This window comes from Ostrinia furnacalis, unplaced genomic scaffold (genome assembly GCF_004193835.3).
Source record: "Ostrinia furnacalis isolate ACB-3 unplaced genomic scaffold, ASM419383v2 OfSCF2829, whole genome shotgun sequence".
NCBI classification, from domain to species: Eukaryota; Metazoa; Arthropoda; class Insecta; order Lepidoptera; family Crambidae; genus Ostrinia; species Ostrinia furnacalis.
In genome coordinates this window covers 160,517-180,032 of record NW_021133068.1, presented here as the reverse complement: position 1 = coordinate 180,032, position 19,516 = coordinate 160,517, and the positions used below count along the sequence as shown (strand labels likewise).

The 19,516-nt window shown below is 42.1% G+C and overlaps 1 protein-coding gene across 1 annotated transcript; it reads left to right on the top strand.

Moving 5' to 3' along the window:
- The first annotated feature begins 1,418 nt into the window (after positions 1 to 1,418).
- Positions 1,419 to 18,955, top strand: RpI135 (RNA polymerase I subunit Rpl135). The gene is made up of 21 exons (XM_028309760.1): positions 1,419 to 1,593; positions 1,715 to 2,044; positions 2,138 to 2,230; positions 2,697 to 2,843; positions 3,177 to 3,349; positions 3,811 to 3,932; positions 4,349 to 4,476; positions 5,419 to 5,574; positions 6,591 to 6,757; positions 7,931 to 8,078; positions 10,102 to 10,162; positions 10,478 to 10,677; positions 11,235 to 11,388; positions 11,861 to 11,951; positions 12,346 to 12,541; positions 12,911 to 13,125; positions 13,909 to 14,050; positions 15,256 to 15,462; positions 16,278 to 16,481; positions 17,139 to 17,303; positions 18,033 to 18,955. The coding sequence occupies exons 1-21, from the start codon at positions 1,507 to 1,509 to the stop codon at positions 18,231 to 18,233; spliced, it is 3,387 nt and encodes a 1,128-aa protein (XP_028165561.1). The 5' UTR covers positions 1,419 to 1,506; the 3' UTR covers positions 18,234 to 18,955.
- Positions 18,956 to 19,516: the final 561 nt, after the last annotated feature.

The following is a 19,516-nucleotide window of genomic DNA, read 5'->3' as shown; positions in this document are numbered from 1 at the left end:
AACTTCGTACCTATGTACATCGGAAATAATGTAGGATTCTAATAGAAAAACAATTTTTCAAATCGGTTTAGTCGTTTCAGAGCCTTTTCAATACAAACAAACAAATCTTTCCTCTTTAATATTAGCGCAGAAAGTTTTTCCTTTCTTCATTATTTCTTGGTGTTTTGTTCTTCATCAAATTAACTATTAACTAGTTAATGTTGAGAATCACAAACATTTGTGTTATCACGGTCAGTTTAATGCAAATATGAATCATCCTCGTGCCAGCCACAATATGTGGATATTGTTACAATATTGACTGTGGACACAGCTAATGCATTTACTGATCCTGCGCAAATATCTGATTACAAAAATCGATCGGTGATAAGCCTTAAACGAAGTTAATGGAGTCATAAAGTTGACGCGCTTTTATTGCCCTATTTAGCAATCATAAGTACTTAGGTAGGTACTTATCTTAAATCATACCTATTAATCCTACAGGTAGGTAGGAATGTGTGAGGAAGGCACAGAATAAGTAATAGAGGAAGGATGGATGTTTGACTCTTTCAAGCCGGAACTACAAAACGGATTTTGATGAAACTTTACATTAATATTATGTACCTACTAAATATGCGCTGCCCGCATCCAGGCTCTTCCCGCGACCTTTACCAGATCGTCGGTCCACCTAGTAGGAGGCTTGCCCACGCTACTTAGATAGGCATGTATAGGTACCTAGTACGAGTAGTAGTATGACTAGATTGTTTTGAATTAGGTAATTTGTATACATTGACATGGCAATTAGCAATAAATTATTACGATACGATAAGATAGTTTACATACTACTTAATAATAAAGAGCAGTGGTCTAACTAGATTCTAAGATATACATACTAATGTGTGCCATGTTATTTAGCTTTTATACAACATTATATTCTAGGTACATCTTCAACCAACGGCCTTTGCCATGTAATGTCTATCAACAAACGAACGACTATAATATCATGTTGAAAAAATATTTCTCCAGAGATTTCATTGTTTGCAAACTTCGAATGATATTTCTATCCTTAAATGGAAAGTCAATAAAATTGTTCTGCATAATAATTACATTGCATTTCAAATGGATGAATATTCAATCATTCATATTATTATGTAGGTGTAAGTAGGTACTCAGAATCTGAATTTGATTGGATGTTCAGGAGCGCCTACTAGTAAATTATGAGCAAAATTGCCGAGGTGTGAAATGAAAAGACAGACCATTCATATGACAAAGTGTAAACATTAATGACTGAAGATATTATGTACTTTTATTAGATATTGAAAATAAAAACATTCTATATAATTAATAAATAAAATATTTCCTACTTTCTTTAATAAGAACTTTCCTTTTCATTTTTAGACGAATACAGCTGTCTTATGTCATTGTCAATGTCAAATTTGACATTTCAGATTTACAAAACGCACGTGTTTGTTTCTGTTGTTTAGCGGTTATAAAAAGCTTTTTCTCAGTAAATGCGTGCTAAATAACAAAATGAATTCTAAAAAAGTGCCTAAAAATCCTTCGCTGGCGTATACCAGCAATCCCAACTACAGTAAACCCCCAAAAACGGCCAATCCGGTGAGTGCACATTTACGTGTTATTTTTTTCCACGCAAAACTACATAATTTATCTAAAACATTATGTAATTACTAGGAAATATAGTCACCACCAGTTTAACCTTCATAATTTCCTGTTACAGTTCTTACAATGTCTAGGAGCGCCTCATATAGACTCGTTCAACTTCATGCTTCAAGATGGCCTAAAAGCGGCCATAGCGGACTTATTACCAGTCGAATTCGAAGCCCCGACGGGCGAAAAGATCAAAATAGCTATAGAGGAAGCTGCGTTCTCCAAACCTAGTGTTCCTTTGGAAGCTGTGGGTGTAAGAAATCAGAGTATATTGCCAACGGAGTGCAGACAACGCGCGTCTACCTATAAGGGTGATTTCAAAGTTAGAATCAAAATGACTGTCGATGGACGGTCTACTACTGTGGACAGATCTTTGGGACAACTGCCAATCATGTTAAAGGTGAGGTTTAACAATAATTATTACCTATATCCGCAATCTACACAATATTAGTATCTCATTTGTTATTTCTCTTAATTTGTGGTGTTTTTACAGTCTAAAATGTGCCACTTAGCCGAAATGAGCCCAGAAGAGCTGGTGAAACACAATGAGCATGCAGACGAATGGGGCGGATACTTCATTGTGAAGGTATTTACTTTTTTGATATCTTAGAAGATTTGTGTACATAATAAGATGTAGTTTGTTTTTTTGTTTATTCAGTTACCATTACAGTTCTTTCATGGGACGTCCACCCACAAGGTTGGATGCAGGCGGCTACCAACCGTGTGATGTGGAAATCATTGGGGAGGCCTATGTTCAGCAGTGGATGTCCCATGGCTGAAATGATGATGATCATGAAAAAAGACTTTTTTTAACCTTAGTTCTTTCAAGTTATATTCAAACTTGAAAGAACTAAGGTTAAAAAAAGCCTTTTTTTTTTGTATAAAAGGCTTCTAAAATCATTGAGATAGGTAAGGGTTATTGCCCACTTGTTTCTGTGATCCCAAAATAACTATAATTTTAACACTGCATCATAAAAGTTAGTACAGGACTTAATCATGTATGTAACTTATTTTTTTAAATTAGAAGTAACAAATTTTTTTTCTGTACTCAGGGTCACGAACGTCTTGCCCGTATGCTGTTAGCGACCAGACGGAACTATCCGGTCGCAATCAAGAGACCAACTTGGAAGATGAGGGGCAACCTGTTCTCAGAATACGGAATATTAGTCCGTTGTGTCACTTTTGACCAGACCAGCACTGTAAGTTGATCTTTTATTATCATTTCAGATGTGCACTTAATTGATTTGTATTCTATTGAACAAAAACGTCAGATTCAATGCCATTAGTGCTTAAACTGTGTACTTGTTTTTAAATTTTATTAACCCTCAAAAAATTTTATAGCTTTCTGTAGATAAGTTAGAAAATCATAAAATAGACTCTCTTATTTATAAAAACTTACTATACATGATTTATTATTAAAGTACAATTATCTAAAATAAAACTATTGTGGACAATGGTATTTTCTGGTTGATTGTAAGTAATTTAAGGGCTATCATAAAATCCCAACACACAATCTTTGTCACCTTCAACAGAACAACGTCTTACACTTCATTCAAAACGGTACATGCAAGCTGATGTTCTCCCACCACAAAGTGATGTACTATGCTCCGCTGGTGCTGATACTCAAGTGTTTGGTGGACTGGCCCGACCATTACATATACAGGCTGCTACTGCATGGGAAGAAGAACGACCTGTACTACACAAAGTAAGTTTCACACAATGATATTAAATAGATGAAACTGCACTAGAAAGTCAGCCAAAAAGTGTTCCAAAAGTAGCTATCAAGCAAGTTATAAAAGTGTGAACTTAATACTTACTTTTAGGGACAGTTTTTGACGTTCTTTGAATATCGAAAATACCCTAGCAAGAGGGAAAGAGATAACTGAATCGTCGATGACTCGCGCGTGACTGCGAGAAAAAAAGACTGAGCAATTTTGGGCGGTTGAAATTTTTCTCCAAGGAACCAAAATCAGCGTCAAATGTTCGTGGCACCCAAAATAGTCAATAAGGTCGCAAAGGTTTCTGTTATCAGCTTTTTGGTCACATTGGGTTTCTCGAACTATTTGACGCTGAATGGACCCAGTTTCATATTTCACACTTCATTGATGATTTTCGTCCAAGTGTTAAGGTTTTTTTCCACTTATATCAATGGTAATATCTTTCCAGCTGCATACAAAACATGCTTCGCGAGCTGCACGAGGAAGGCTTGCATTCTTCGGAGGACTGCCGCCTCTACCTCGGCCGGATGTTCAGGCAGAGGCTGTACGAACTTTCGGACAGTGCTACAGGTAAGTGTTTATATTTATTCACTTACTAACTAAATACTGAAGAGAAAAATTCTAGATTTATGCAGCAATTTGTTGTTAATCTCTTGATATTGGTCAATGTTGTATTCACACATGTTAATCATTTGACTGGTCAAACTTATGTACCTACTTATTCTTGTGAATGATTTTACGAACCAACTTTACCAAAACTTTTTAAAAGAACATACATAATACATTAATTTATACCTAAATAATGTATTTTGAAGATAAAAAGTAGTCTAATTTTTTTTTTCTAGATCCGATTCTATCTCTTTTCCAAATTCATCAAAATGGTTCAGATAGAATATTTTGTTCAGAGAAGTTCCAAAATACACGCTTGAAAGTACTGTTCTTATAAAAGTCAATAACCAAGTTGTTTTCGTTATTTCTCCTTACAGATGAGGAGGCAGCCGACTTCCTCATCAGCCGCTGCATCCTCATCCACCTACCAGGTCCCAAGGACAAGTTCCACGCACTGGTCTTCATGCTACAGAAGCTGTTTGACCTCGTCCAGAACAAATGCAAGGTTAGTTTGCTATTAATTACTGTTGTTACTTTATCTACTTATTTTATCTTCGCTTTATCCTTCTGTAGAGCCTAGTTACACCATTAACTTTTGCTCATCAGTAATTACAATTACATAAAAAAAACATGTAAAATGTAGCCATGACGAGACCCTAATGACTCGCAATCACAGTACGAAAAAGTTGTCAGATTTCATATAGAGCCAATCTGCTAATTCTACATATCCTAACTAAACAAACTCGATACCTAATTCAAAATCTTATCTTACTAATATTATAAATGCGAAAGTTTGAATGTCTTGATGTCTGGATGGATGTTTGTTACTCTTTCACGCAAAAACTACTGAACGGATTTTGATGAAACTTTAAGTATAATTCTTTATAATCCAGAATAACATGTAGGCTATAATTTATGACGATCTGTGACAAACTAAATTTCACGCGGGTGAAGCCGCGGGCAAAAGCTAGTATGCAAAATATGTGGCACCGTCGTTTCGCTATGATCACAGTGTAGTGAAAAAAATATTCACTGTTCATTACTTTTCTTCTTTCTTCTTATACAATAGTTCTTGTAGATGCCAGATAAATATACCTACATAACAGTCCCAAGAGTATTATAGACCAGGGTTTCCCATTTTTTTTTTGCCAAGGAATCCTAATTGATTATACTTTTCCTAGCGGAACCCCCGTACTACTCCGCCCGCACGCCCTGCCCCTCCCTTGTGCGTAAACAAGTCGGTGCGCGCGAACAACGGCGGTCACGAAACGTGGGATAATATTTTTTACGGAACCCTTTCCACGGAACCCCAGGGTTCCGCGGACCACCATTCGGGAACCGCTGTTATAGACAACGCAAAGTGATTTTACTCTATGTGCGTTCTACACTAGAATTGACCCCAGAACGTCCGAGTCTAGTAAACTTCAAAGCTTTTTTATGTATCCAGGTGGAAGGCGCCGACGCAGTGATGGTCCAAGAGCTGCTCCTCGGAGGACACCTGTACCTCCAAGTTTTAAAAGAACGAATGCAGAGCCTACTGTCTATTATGCGGATGCAGATCAATAAGAAGGCCAAAATGTCAGGGAAACTGAAGCTGAATGTGGTATGTGTCAATGGATTTTGAGCTTTTTGATTGTATAGTAAGGTTGGAAATCCACTGACGAAAACAGATAGTGATGGTCCAAGAACTGCTCCTTGGTGACCACCCGTGTATTATGTCAACCAATTTTGAGCTTTATGTCTATGGAGTAAGGTCCAGAATCCACTGCTCCTCTGAGGCTTCCTGTACCTCCAAGTTCTAAAAGAACGCATGCAGAGCCTACTGTCTATTATGCGGATGCAGATCAACAAGAAAGCCAAGATGTCCGGGAAACTGAAGCTGAATGTAGTATGTGTCAAAGGGTTTTGAGCTTTTTGATTGTATAGTAAGGTTGGAAATCCACTGACAAAAGCAGATGCAGTGATGGTCCAAGAACTGCTCTTTGGAGGCCACCCGCGGTATGTGTCAAAGAGTTTTGTGCTTTCTGACTGTGGATTAAGGTCCGAAATCCAGTGAAGAAAGCAGATGTAGTGATGGTCCAATAACTGCTCCTTGTGAAGGCCACCCGCTGTCAAATTGTTTTAAGCTTTATGTCTGTGGATTAAGGTCTGAAATCCATTAACGAAAGTAGATTTCACGGTATGTCCCAAAACGTGATACAAATCGGGAAGTTCGTAATACATTTTGAGCTAAATCTCAAAAAATCTTTAAATGACATTTTTTTATCAATTAATGCTGTTTGTTTCCTTATTAAAGAAAAAAAAATAAAAATGACTGTTAGCTTTGGATAGTAGGGATTTTTTGCGATTTACTCATTGATTCTTGAGAATGTTGTTAGTTTTAGAGTAGGCGCACACCGTTGATTTTTCGTCGGCCGATAGTTAGTCGGGCAGTTTATCAGTATGGGCATGTATGGGAGTGCGCACACTACGCCGATTCGATTTGGCCGATTCTTCATACAATTTAAAATCGGACACAACTATCGGCCAACTAAAAATCAACGGTGTGCGCCTACTCTTAAGGTATAAATTAAAAACAACGTTATAATAAACAACTAATTAGCAATTTGTTCCTTACAGAACGACATCGGTGCGCTCATAAAATCGTCAGGCAACTTGGAACAGAAGATGGAAACCTTCTTAGCGACCGGCAATGCGCCTTCCAACAACGTCAACCTGACCCAGTATAAAGGACTCACCATCGTCGCTGAGAACATTAATCGTATGCGATACATGTCACATTTCAAGTGAGTATTTGTTCGTTTCATGCCCGTTTTCACCATCAATCCCTAATTTTTAAGTGACCCTTATGGTAAGAAATAACAGGATTTTTGTTTACATAGGGTTCACTTAAAAATTAGGGATTGATGGTGATAACGGCCATCAGCCAAATAACGTCCGCTGCTGGACAAAGGGCTCCCCCAACATTTTGAGCTTTATGTCCGTTTTCTCGATCAATCTCTAATTTTTAAGTGACCCATAATGAAAATAAAATTCCTGTTATGTGTTACCATAATGCAGTCTCCACTGCAGGAGTACAACTCTAATTTATCAAATGAGTTTCAAAACCATCATCATTTCAGCCACAGGACGTCCACTGCTGAACATATGCCTCCTACAATGATTTCCATAATGATCGGTTGGTAGCGGCCTGCATCCAGCGCCTTCTTGCTACCTTTATGAGGTCGTTGGTCCATTTTGTAGGGTGACTTCCTACGCAGCGCAAATGAATTTGCTATTCTTAAATTACTAGTTTTGTGATATAGTGGAGTTTCAGAAATGAGGAGATCCACAGGAGAGCCAAAGTAACCAAAATAGCTTGCAGAATTGCCAAACTTTCATTATTTTTAGTATGCAAGACTTTCATTAAGCACATGTATGCAAGTAGCGCAGGATCGGTTTTTATGGAAATACTTGGGGAAGACTTCCTAGCACTTTCTAGGCTTTTCAGCAGTGGACGTCATATGGCTGCAATTTATAGTGGTGGTCCTACTAAACTAACTAGGCTATGGTGCATAATGTTTTCCTCTATCTGTGCTGGAGTCTGGTCCGGGAGCACGTAGAATTTTGTCCAATGACCCCAAGCTACCCATCCTTATCGCTCGCGCGTAATTATATTGCTGTCGCGACTGTGCGACGGGCGCCCGCAGTGAGTGTGCGAGCGCGACAGCAACATACTTACGCGCGAGCGATAAGGATGGGTAGCTTGGGGTCATTGGACAAAATTCTACGTGCTCACAGACCGGGCTTTAGTAGTAAAACGTCGGTGAATCTTTGAGCGTTTTTTCAAATTGAAATTATCTCAAAGATGGACTTTGAGATAATTTTTTTTTAGATATTTGGCATCGTATGTGGTTGTATTAAGTGCTATTTTGCAATGTTTTTTTTGCTGCAATAAAGCAGTATTCCTTTGTCCCCAGAGCGATCCATCGAGGTTCCTTCTTCATGGAGATGCGGACGACGGACGCGCGCCAGCTGCTGCCCGACGCGTGGGGCTTCGTGTGTCCCGTGCACACGCCCGACGGCGCGCCCTGCGGCCTGCTCAACCACCTCACCATGCAGGCGCAGGTACTGGCCTGAGGCCCGCGGCAGGGAGGCCTGTGAGGCCCGACACTGAGGCCTGTGACACTAGGAGGCCTGGGACACTAGGAGGCCTGTGACACTGAGGAGGCCTGTGACACTAGGGAGGCCTGTGACACTAAGGCCTGTGACACTAAGGCGGCCTGTGAGGCCAGAGCGATGCACCGCGGCTCGTTCTTCATGGAGATGCGGACGACGGACGCGCGCCAGCTGCTGCCCGACGCGTGGGGCTTCGTGTGTCCCGTGCACACGCCCGACGGCGCGCCCTGCGGCCTGCTCAACCACCTCACCATGCAGGCGCAGGTACTGGCCTGAGGCCCGCGGCAGGGAGGCCTGTGAGGCCCGACACTGAGGCCTGTGACACTAGGAGGCCTGTGACACTAAGGAGGCCTGTGACACTAAGGCGGCCTGTGACACTAAGGCGGCCTGTGACACTAAGGCGGCCTGTGACACTAAGGCGGCCTGTGACACTAAGGAGGCCTGTGACACTAGGAGGCCTGTGACACTAGGGAGGCCTGTGACACTAAGGAGGCCTGTGACACTAAGGAGGCCTGTGACACTAAGGCGGCCTGTGACACTAAGGCGGCCTGTGTGATATAGACACTAAGGCGGCCTGTGTGACATAGACACTAAGGAGGCCTGTGACACTAAGGCCTGTGACACTAAGGAGGCCTGTGACACTAAGGCGGCCTGCGACACTAAGGAGGCCTGTGACACTAAGGAGGCCTGTGACACTAAGGCGGCCTGTGACACTAAGGAGGCCTGTGACACTAAGGCGGCCTGTGACACTAAGGAGGCCTGTGACACTAAGGAGGCCTGTGACACTAAGGAGGCCTGTGACACTAAGGAGGCCTGTGACACTAAGGAGGCCTGTGACACTAAGGAGGCCTGTGACACTAAGGAGGCCTGTGACACTAAGGAGGCCTGTGACACTAAGGAGGCCTGTGACACTAAGGAGGCCTGTGACACTAAGGAGGCCTGTGACACTAAGGAGGCCTGTGACACTAAGGAGGCCTGTGACACTAAGGAGGCCTGTGACACTAAGGAGGCCTGTGACACTAAGGAGGCCTGTGACACTAAGGAGGCCTGTGACACTAAGGAGGCCTGTGACACTAAGGAGGCCTGTGACACTAAGGAGGCCTGTGACACTAAGGAGGCCTGTGACACTAAGGAGGCCTGTGACACTAAGGAGGCCTGTGACACTAAGGAGGCCTGTGACACTAAGGAGGCCTGTGACACTAAGGAGGCCTGTGACACTAAGGCGGCCTGTGACACTAAGGAGGCCTGTGACACTAAGGAGGCCTGTGACACTAAGGAGGCCTGTGACACTAAGGAGGCCTGTGACACTAAGGCGGCCTGTGACACTAAGGAGGCCTGTGACACTAAGGAGGCCTGTGACACTAAGGCCTGTGACACTAAGGCCTGTGACACTAAGGAGGCCTGTGACACTAAGGACGCCTGTGACACTAAGGAGGCCTGTGACACTAAGGAGGCCTGTGACACTAAGGAGGCCTGTGACACTAGGAGGTCTGTGAGGCCCGACACTAGGAGGCCTGTGAGACCCCGGTTCTAAGGAGGCATGTGAGGCTCCAGTGGGATTTAGGCCTGTGAGGCTCCGGTAGGATGTAGGCCTGTGAGACCTCGATGCTAAGGAGGCCTGTGAGGCCCCGGTAGGATGGAGGCCTGTGAGACCCCGATGCTAAGGAGGCCTGTGAGACCCCGGTAGTAGAGAGGTCTGTGAGGCCTAGGCAGTAGGGAAGCGTTTGAAGCCCAGGCGCTAAGTAGGCCTGTGAGATCCAGGCAGTAAAGAAGCCTGTGAGGCCCAGGGAGTAAAGAGGTATTTGAGGCTGTGGTAGGAAGTAGGCCTGTGACTAATTAGGCCTGTGAGGCCAGATACTAAGTACGCCTGAGACCCAGATAATGAGGTCTGGGAGGCTACAATCTTAGCAAAATCTAGTATCTCATCCACGTCATCAAAACTACATTTCCCAGCTTATTTTTTTTTGTTTAGGTAACCCCGGCTCCAGATGCAGCTCAAGTGGCAGCACTGCCGTATGTCCTCGAAAAATGTGGTAAGTTTTCATAACAAAGTAATGTGTACGCAATAGAAAATAAATGTTTCTATAGTCTGGTCTGCGAGCACGTAGAATTTTGTCCAATGACCCCAAGCTACCCATCCTTATCGCTCGCGCGTAATTATGTTGCTGTCGCGCTCGCACACTCACTGCGGGCGCCCGTCGCACAGTCGCGATAACAATATAATTACGCGCGAGCGATAAGGATGGGTAGCTTGGGGTCATTGGACAAAATTCTACGTGCTCGCAGACCGGGCTTTATAGCATCTTTAACAATTTCTGCCTTCTTCTATCTACCTTCTTTCTTCCCAGGCATGGAGCCCATAAGCTCGATAGCCCAGACGCCCCTATCGCACGACGTGTACAAATACCCGGTGTTCCTGGACGGCCGCCTGCTAGGTTACCTGAGCGAGGATACCGTGGATAAGTCCGCCGCGTACCTCAGAACGTTAAAAGTGAAGGGAGAGGAAGTGCCTATGACCACTGAGATCGTTGTTATACCGAAGAAGCAGGTTAGTTTCTCACTGATTTCATTTCAGATGTGTGTTGATAGTTTGTCTAATTTCTTGCTCAGATAAAGTTAGCTACTACCAATAATATCCTAGTTGACACCGTTTATAGTCGATTGACGTAATTTTACGAGTTATTATCAAAACGTGATTTTATCAATCTGATTGACTAACTTTTTATCAATTTTAAAATCTTATTATTCAATCAAATTGAGAATTTAGTGGATTTTCTGGGCTAGGATTTTGTGTTCTTTTTTAGAAAACTTGCGTATTTGTTAAGTCCAATTAAATTACATTTTTATCATTTTAATCATTGGAAATATTGTCCAGTAGGCCTAAGATGCGCGCCGTGATAGGCGGTTATCACGCCATTTTATCGATTTTGCTCATACAAATTGACGTCGATAAAAGTTATCACGGCGCGCATCTTAGGCCTACTGGGCTTCAGGCCTTCTCTCTTTGGCCAGCATGGGAAGTGTATGCAAAACCCTTAATTTAATGTAGAGATGGTATATTCTTGAGTGGCAGTGAATGATCTGATGATGATGTATTCTTTTCAGATCTGCGCTCAATACGCGGGCGTGTTCCTATTCACGACAGAGGCACGTCTGATGCGGCCGGTCATCAACCTGGCCACCGGACAGCTGGAGCTGATAGGGACCATGGAGCAGCTGTACCTGGATGTAGCTGTGACGCAGACTGAGATATACAAAGGTACAGTTTAGCAGGCTGTGATGTACAAGGGTACAGTTGAGCAAGCTGTAATACTTAAACATAGGTACAGTTGAGACGGATGATATGTACAAAGGTACATTTGAGCAGGCTGAGATATACAAAGGTACAGTTTAGCGGGCTGTGATATATAAGGGTGCAATTGAGCAAGCTGTAATACCTAAAAATAGGTACAGTTGATATACAAAAGTACAGTTGTTCAGGTTGAGATATACTATACAAAGGTACATTTGAGCAGACAGTTGTTCAGGTTAAGATATACATAGGTAAAGTTGAGCAGGATGAGATGTACAAAGGTATATTCACACTGCTGCATTAAATAAAGCTACTGCAATACATTAATATTATTCTCTTACTCCCACCCGGAAAAAGTCCTCTGTCCGACAAACCTGTTTGTCATTGTTATGAAATTTTCATTTTTCTTTCGTTAAAATGTTTTATATTGTTTCGATAGGCAAAACCACACACTTGGAGCTTTCAAAGTCGGCGTTCATGAGCAACTTGGCCCAACTGGTCCCCATGCCAGACTGCAACCAATCACCACGGTAAGTTCCAATTTTTGGAAGAATCGCGTCTTACTGATAAGACCTCACAGTACAGATCACAGTTAAAGAGATATCTTGCGATGCATTACCATCAACAAAAGTGGCGTCTATTAAGTGCGCTGTCTTTGCAAAAACTGTTCAGGAAATATTTGTAAGAACAAAAATTTTCACAAGCATTTTGTATCAAGTTGTAAGAGAAGCATTTTGACACATTTCTTTGAACAATATGACACTTAAAATATACACTACTTTTAAGCAGAAAATATTGTTGTAATTAAAAAAAAACTACTCTTATTTTTCTTACTTGCTTTTATCTCCTGTGTTTGTCTGACTATAATTGTAAATCTTTGCTAATTTTGCAATAAACGATATATCTATCTTCATTTGTCCACAGTAACATGTACCAGTGTCAGATGGGTAAACAAACCATGGGCACTCCCATACATACTTGGCAGACCAACGCCGAGACAAAACTATACAGACTGCAGACCCCGGCTTCACCTCTGTTCCGGCCTACGCACTACGATAATATTGGATTAGATGACTATCCTATGGGCACCAACGCGATTGTAGCCGTCATTTCATACACGGTAAGGTTTAAATTACTTAATTACTTTTAGATCATGTGTTTCGATATACCTAAGTAATATGCAAATTATGTCTTGTTTGGCTCAATAATCCAGTGTGATCCCGACTGTCGTTTGTTTCACTTGCCTCCTAAGTAGCGTCTTTTTGGGCTAAAACTAAACTAGGACGTAATTTCAATTCCAAGATACAAGTGTTTTAAATAAATAACTTAATTTAGACCTATAAACCGAGTTAGTTTTCAAATAGCTAGGAATTTTGACTTTGAAATCACTAAATTGTCAGTCATTTGATTTCGTGAGAACGTCATAGCCTATGTGTGTTCACTATATTATTGCTAAAAATAAATAACATATCTTTCATTTTATTCCCAGGGTTACGATATGGAAGACGCGATGATCATAAACAAGTCAGCTTACGAGCGCGGCTTCGGAGCCGGATCCATCTACAAGTCAGACTTCATCGAGCTCAAGACCCCGGGCTCGTACTTCCAGCGAGACCCGAGCAAGCCCGAGCTCAGTCCGTATATTGACGAAGATGGATTACCCGCGGTCGGAGCTAGGGTTCGGACTGACGATCCTTTCTACTGGTAAGTGAGCTATAAGTCTGATTCCTTTAAACCAGTGGTTCTTAACCTTTAGTCACGAGGGACCGTTTTACCAAATTTCTGTCTTGTCACGGACCACTTATTTTTTTTTTTCAAAATCCTATGAAAGGGGAGGTCGATTTCTCGCCCACTGCACTGCGCCGTTAGCATTGTGATAACTCGACTCATCACATCACGTCACTTGTTTATTACGATGTCTTCGTGGACCACCAGTGGTCCGCGGACCACCGGTTAAGAACCACTGCTTTAAACTTAGGTTTAGCTCGGTCTTTTATGAGACCCAAGCAAGCTGAAGCTCAGTCCGTGTATAGATGAATAAGGATTACCAGCGGTCGGAGCTAGGGCCAGAACTGACGACTCCTTTTACTGGTAAGTGAGCTATGTCGAGCTCAAGTCGTCTGACTCGTCTTCCTACTCTAGAACCTAGAGAACGGACTAACGATCCTCTTTACTGGTAAGTGAGCTATAAGATTGTGAAATCTAGCTCAAGGCTCGAGCTCGTTCCTGCATCGCAATCCGAGCTAACCCGAAATTAGTCCGCATATAGACAAAAACGGCCTGCTAGTTGGGCAAATACAGGCTTAGTAGCTCCTTTTATGAGTTTCATTTGGACGTTTCTTGTTACTTTGTGAGTCCAGCTATGCAATTTTAGATTTCCTAGTAAATCGCATCAATAAATCAAAGATGATAACAATTTTTTGACATGCACCGAGGTAAACTATTCGCAACTATTGAGTTTGAGAATATATTCCCAATCCTTTCCAGCTTCTTCGATGCTGAGAAGAACCAGTACAGTGTGCACAAGTACTCGGGCAAAGAAGAAGTGTTTGTGGACAGCGTGCGACTGTGCGGTACCTTTGCCACGCGGTCCGTGCTCGCTAAGGCTTGCATTATGCTTAGGATACAGGTATGTATTTTTTTTAAAGATTATTAGCAATTTGTATTGCCCAAATTACTAATAGTCCCGTTAGCCTCTCGTGGTAAGCTAAATAAGCTTGTGTTACGAGTGGGCTCACCACAATAGTCGAGCGGCGGTGGGATTCAAACCCGCGTTCCTCGGATCTCGAGTCGGCCACTCCGACCCCTTCACCGTTCAGCTATCGTGGCTATAAATTATAGTTATAGCCTGACCAGGAACATAAAAACCCTGGCATAGAGGCGCGTCAATTGCATTTGATAGTGCAACACTGAGTACAGTCGTACCTGTGTTAAATTAATAGGCTAACTTTATGTATCAGGATTCAGGATTACGGGCTAATTTGATATTTTTTATTTTCATAAATTAACGAAAAAATATTATTATAGGTAACCTGGTTTAAATAAACTAAATGAAACCATCAATCGAGCTGGTAGGATTTATTTTATATTCATCAATAATCAAATTCAGAACTTGAATATTCAACTGCAATGTCTGCTCATGAACGCTTCAAACTCGGTACTTCTTTCCCAATTCCATAAAATTCAACACGAAAGTGACAAAAAATTTTAAAATAGGTACTTGAAACAAACCACAGCAAATTTTCATAGTGGACTGTACTATACGATAAACATGTCAGTCAATTTGACAACCTTTGTCGGAAACATTTGAACATTATTCNCTGTGACACTAGGGAGGCCTGTGACACTAAGGCCTGTGACACTAGGGAGGCCTGTGACACTAAGGCCTGTGACACTAAGGAGGCCTGTGACACTAAGGAGGCCTGTGACACTAAGGCCTGGGACACTAAGGAGGCCTGTGACACTAAGGCGGCCTGTGACACTAAGGAGGCCTGTGACACTAAGGCCTGTGACACTAAGGCGGCCTGTGAGGNTGTAAGGTGACATGTCAATTAAGTTTTCAGTTATTGTTGCCATTAAAAGAAATTAGTACCATTAGTTTTCCGCAACATGGCGAGGATTTTTATGTTCCTGGTCGGGCTATACTATTAATATTAAACCTTAATAATTTTTTTTCATTTCTCATTTCATTTCATTTTCTTCCTTTTGTTCCAAAAATCTTAATCTTGATATCAACATCAACTTAAAGTCAAGTGGAGAAAGAATTGATGCATTTATTAACAGTCTGCTATGTTACCATTCTCTAAAATTTATCCTTCCTTGTCTCTCTTACAGCGTAACCCAACAGTGGGCGATAAGTTCGCCTCTCGAGCTGGCCAAAAAGGCATCTGTTCCCAGCGCTGGGCGGCCGAAGATCTGCCCTTCACGGAGTCCGGTCTTATCCCGGACATTATGTTCAACCCGCACGGCTTTCCTTCTCGGATGACCATCGCCATGATGATCGAGTGCATGGCGGGGAAGGCTGCCAGCATGCATGGACATGTGAGTTAAAGTTATTTGTTTTTAGGGTCCATATTTCTCGGAGAACCATCTCGAAGAATCTAGCATTTGAGTCTTAAAAATACTTATTCCTAGGGCTCTGTACCTGGGGATACATTTCTGATGAAAGAACACATTTGAGTCTTTTAAATCACTTGTTTCTGGTGTTCTCAAACTCAATCTCAAACATTTTATTTGCCATTAAGTAGGATACAGGTACAGATAGAATACAGGAAAAGCTCATTATCCTACTCAACACATTATACTACTCTTCTGTACCCAAGGGTACAAAACTTACCCTTATTTCTACCACTCTGTACCCCAGACACATGTCCAACTCACTGTGTCTAGGGTACATACCTATTTGAAACGGACATCTGAGTTTTCAAAGTCGATTATTTCTTGAGTACGCAATTGTCACTTGTTTCTAGGCCTTCGTACCCAAGGGGTACATAAGTACACAGCTCACTTGTCCCTTGAGATCTATATCTAAGAGCTACATATTTGTCACTTATTTCCCAGGTTCCGTACTCAGAAATACACATCTTTGGTTTCTAGGGCTCTGACTCTGTACTCCTGTTTACAGTCAGTGTCAAATACTCGTAGTTTACACTTAAAGTAGCCAAAAAATTCGCAACACGTCATAATTACAATTGGAATAAGGTTGTGTTGTCAACTTTTTGGCCACGTTGGGTGTCACGAACTATTTGACGCCGACTGTACATACGGGTCACTTCTTTCTGAAATTTTCGCAGAATGTGTAAAATGAAATAAAGTTTAGTTTTGCAGTTTTCTAATCTTCATCAATCCCATCTCAGGTACACGACGCAACGCCCTTCCGTTTCAACGAGAAAGACACCGCCATCAACTACTTCGGGCGCCTGCTAGAAGCTGGCGGCTACAACTACTACGGCACCGAGCGCGTTTATAGCGGCGTGGACGGACGAGAGATGACGGCGGATATCTTCTGCGGCGTCATACACTACCAGCGGCTGCGGCATATGGTGTCCGACAAGTGGCAGGTGAGCGCAATATCCGGCTCGAAGGACCATACCAACATCTGGCTCGAAGGACCATAGTGTGTGGTGATCCGGCTCGAAGGACCATGGCGTGGACGGACGCGAGATGACGGCGGATATCTTCTGCGGCGTCATACACTACCAGCGGCTGCGACACATGGTGTCCGACAAGTGGCAGGTGAGACCAGCATCCGGCTCGAAGGACCATAGTGTGTGGTGATCCGGTTTAAAGGACCATAACGTGGACGGACGCGAGATGACGGCGGACGTCTTCTGCGGCGTCATACACTACCAGCGGCTACGACACACGGTGTCCGACAAGTGGCAGGTGAGGCAGGGCGACTATGATCCGGCTCGAAGGACCATAGTGTGTATTAAACTGCCTCGAAGGACCATAATGTGCAACTGTCGCCTAATGTAACTATTGTAGCTTTTCTCTCGAGGATGGCAGCAATGTCGTTTCTTTTATGAGAAAGCGGGTACCAGATAGGTAAAAAGTGATGATCCGGCTCGAAGGACCATTAACTTTCACGGTTAAAATGAAGTGTTTTTTAAATAATTTAAGAAGATTCATTAACAAATTGGCATATCTCGATAACCCTTCGGGAAATAGTGACGATAGCGACAAATTGAAGAAATTGCTTTCCGTTTTGTCCCCAGGTCAGAACAACAGGCGTAGTGGACGCTCTCACCAGACAGCCTGTCAAAGGTCGTCGCCGCGGTGGTGGCGTGAGACTTGGAGAGATGGAGCGCGATGCGTTGTTGTCTCACGGCGCAGCCTTCCTACTCCAAGATCGATTGTTCCATTGCTCGGATAAGAGCGAGGTTAGTCATTCTGTACATAAGCTAAAGTACGGCCAACGAGAAGCGATACAAAAGGTCAATTCGACTTTCGAATTGACAATCTATTCTGTCTCTTCCCATCTTGTGTATTTGTCGTAATGTCTCGTTCTCCCGCCAAAATATGTCAAAGTCAAACCCTTAGGCTGGGTTGCACCATCTTACTTTAACTTTGATAAACGTCAAAAATCTGTCTAATTCCATACAAAAAGCACCGGTTATCGTCGTATATAGTTACCGTTAAAGAAAGCTGGTGCAACCCACCCCTACAGCTATTCTAAATAACAATGACATTGGGTTTGTTTACATTTGGTATCTCGTTGGCCGTACTTTAGAAAAGGAACAAACTTAACCTTCAGCTGTCATGACTATTTAGATCTAGACTTCCTTTTGTAGCCAAGAGTTGGAAAACACTAGCTCTTAAGACAATATAAGATTTCCCCTTTTTTCTCATTTCATTGTAGACCAAACTGTAAATTCTGGCTTTAGAAGTTTTGGAAATTGGGATTAGAGATAATATTATCTCCTCGTCCATAGTAGTATCACGGAATAACTTATCACTCTAAATATTCCCGCTAACTCCTCCCCTCCTGTGGGTTCACACTCGAGTCAGCAGTCATACTGACACTATTTTGAAGAAGTTTGACTATTGTCGCTTTTTACTTTATGTGGGATATAACGTATAAATAAATAAATGTATTTGTTTGTCCCCAGGCGGTGCTATGCACATCGTGCGGAACTCTCCTAGGCCCAGTGGCGGGCGCACAGCGCGATGCTTGCCGACTGTGCGCACGCGGCGCGCTCGTGACTATAGCCATTCCATACATCTTCAAGTACTTCGTTACGCAACTGGCTGCTGTCAATATCAACGTGCGGATAAATACTGGCGCTTTACCCGCCATTAAAGCGGCATAGACAATAAAAAAGTTGATGTGACATTGGCGAAACAGTGTGGTCACAGAGGCGAAATAACAAATTCGCCATCAAGAAAAGAAGATGGAAGCGTTATATGAACTTTTCTCAAGTTTTTTTATTCGGAAGAACGGCTGGCCTGTGGGTCTAGACAAAGTGCAAATTATAATCGCAAACCAGTCGAAAAGTGGTCGAAAAACCCCTTTTTTGTATGGATTTTTGACGGATTCGATTTTCGATTCGTTCAAAAAGTGCGTTTTGTCTAGGGGGGCTGGTTACCCCTATGCGACGTCACTCGCAGCAAAAGCAGGTTATAGACAATACCTTTGACGTTCACAACTTTAGAATACGGTGTTCTATAGCTGGTACCATGAGAATATTTAAGTGCCTTTATTATTTAAATCGCCTTTACATTTGACGAAAATAACGTCTTACTATTTAAATAGATGACATAAATTGAAATTATCAATCTAGTTTTAGTTTTAAAAAGAAAAATCCTTTATTATTTAAGATTTATATCATCTATTAAAATATATCTTGTTTTGCAATCATTGTCAACTGGGTAAAACAATAAAACAAATTATGAAAGATAAAAATCATCTTTATTTCTAAAATATATGCCGTTATTCTGAAACAATATCCAAAGTTGAGGCTGTAATAGTATACTAGCGACCCGCCCCTGCTTCGCATAGATACCTAAAAAAACCGCATTAAAATCTTTTGCGTAGTTTTAAAGATTTAAACATACACAGGGACAGAGAGCGAAGCGACTTTGTTTATACTATTTACAGGCCCCTCTTTACCACTGGGCACTCTGGGCACGTGCCCAGGGCCCCTAGTAGGTTAAAGACGGCCCTGAGTGTAGCTGCATCCTCGTTGATGACAGTTTCAATATTCATTCCTGATGAAGTCTGGGCACACTTCCAGCCAAGTTTCATAAAGCAGAGGCATCAAAGTATTAACATAAGCGATCTAGCGCTGCATGTTTTCAACCGACTTCAAAAAAGGAGGAGGTTCTCAATTCGACCCGTATGTTTTTTTTCTATGTTTGTTACGCGATAACTCCGCCAATTATGAACCGATTTGAACAAATCTTTTTTCGGCGTATAGATAATACCTCAAGGGTGGTCCCATTTAAATTTAATAATAGAAAAAACAACCCCCAAGGGTGGAAAATTGGGGATGAACTTTTTTATACGCAATATTTTTAATTTTTAGATTTTTTTTGTGTTCACGCATTTGAAGTCGGTTTTATTTTTTTTTAAAAAGTTAATTATAATAGTTTG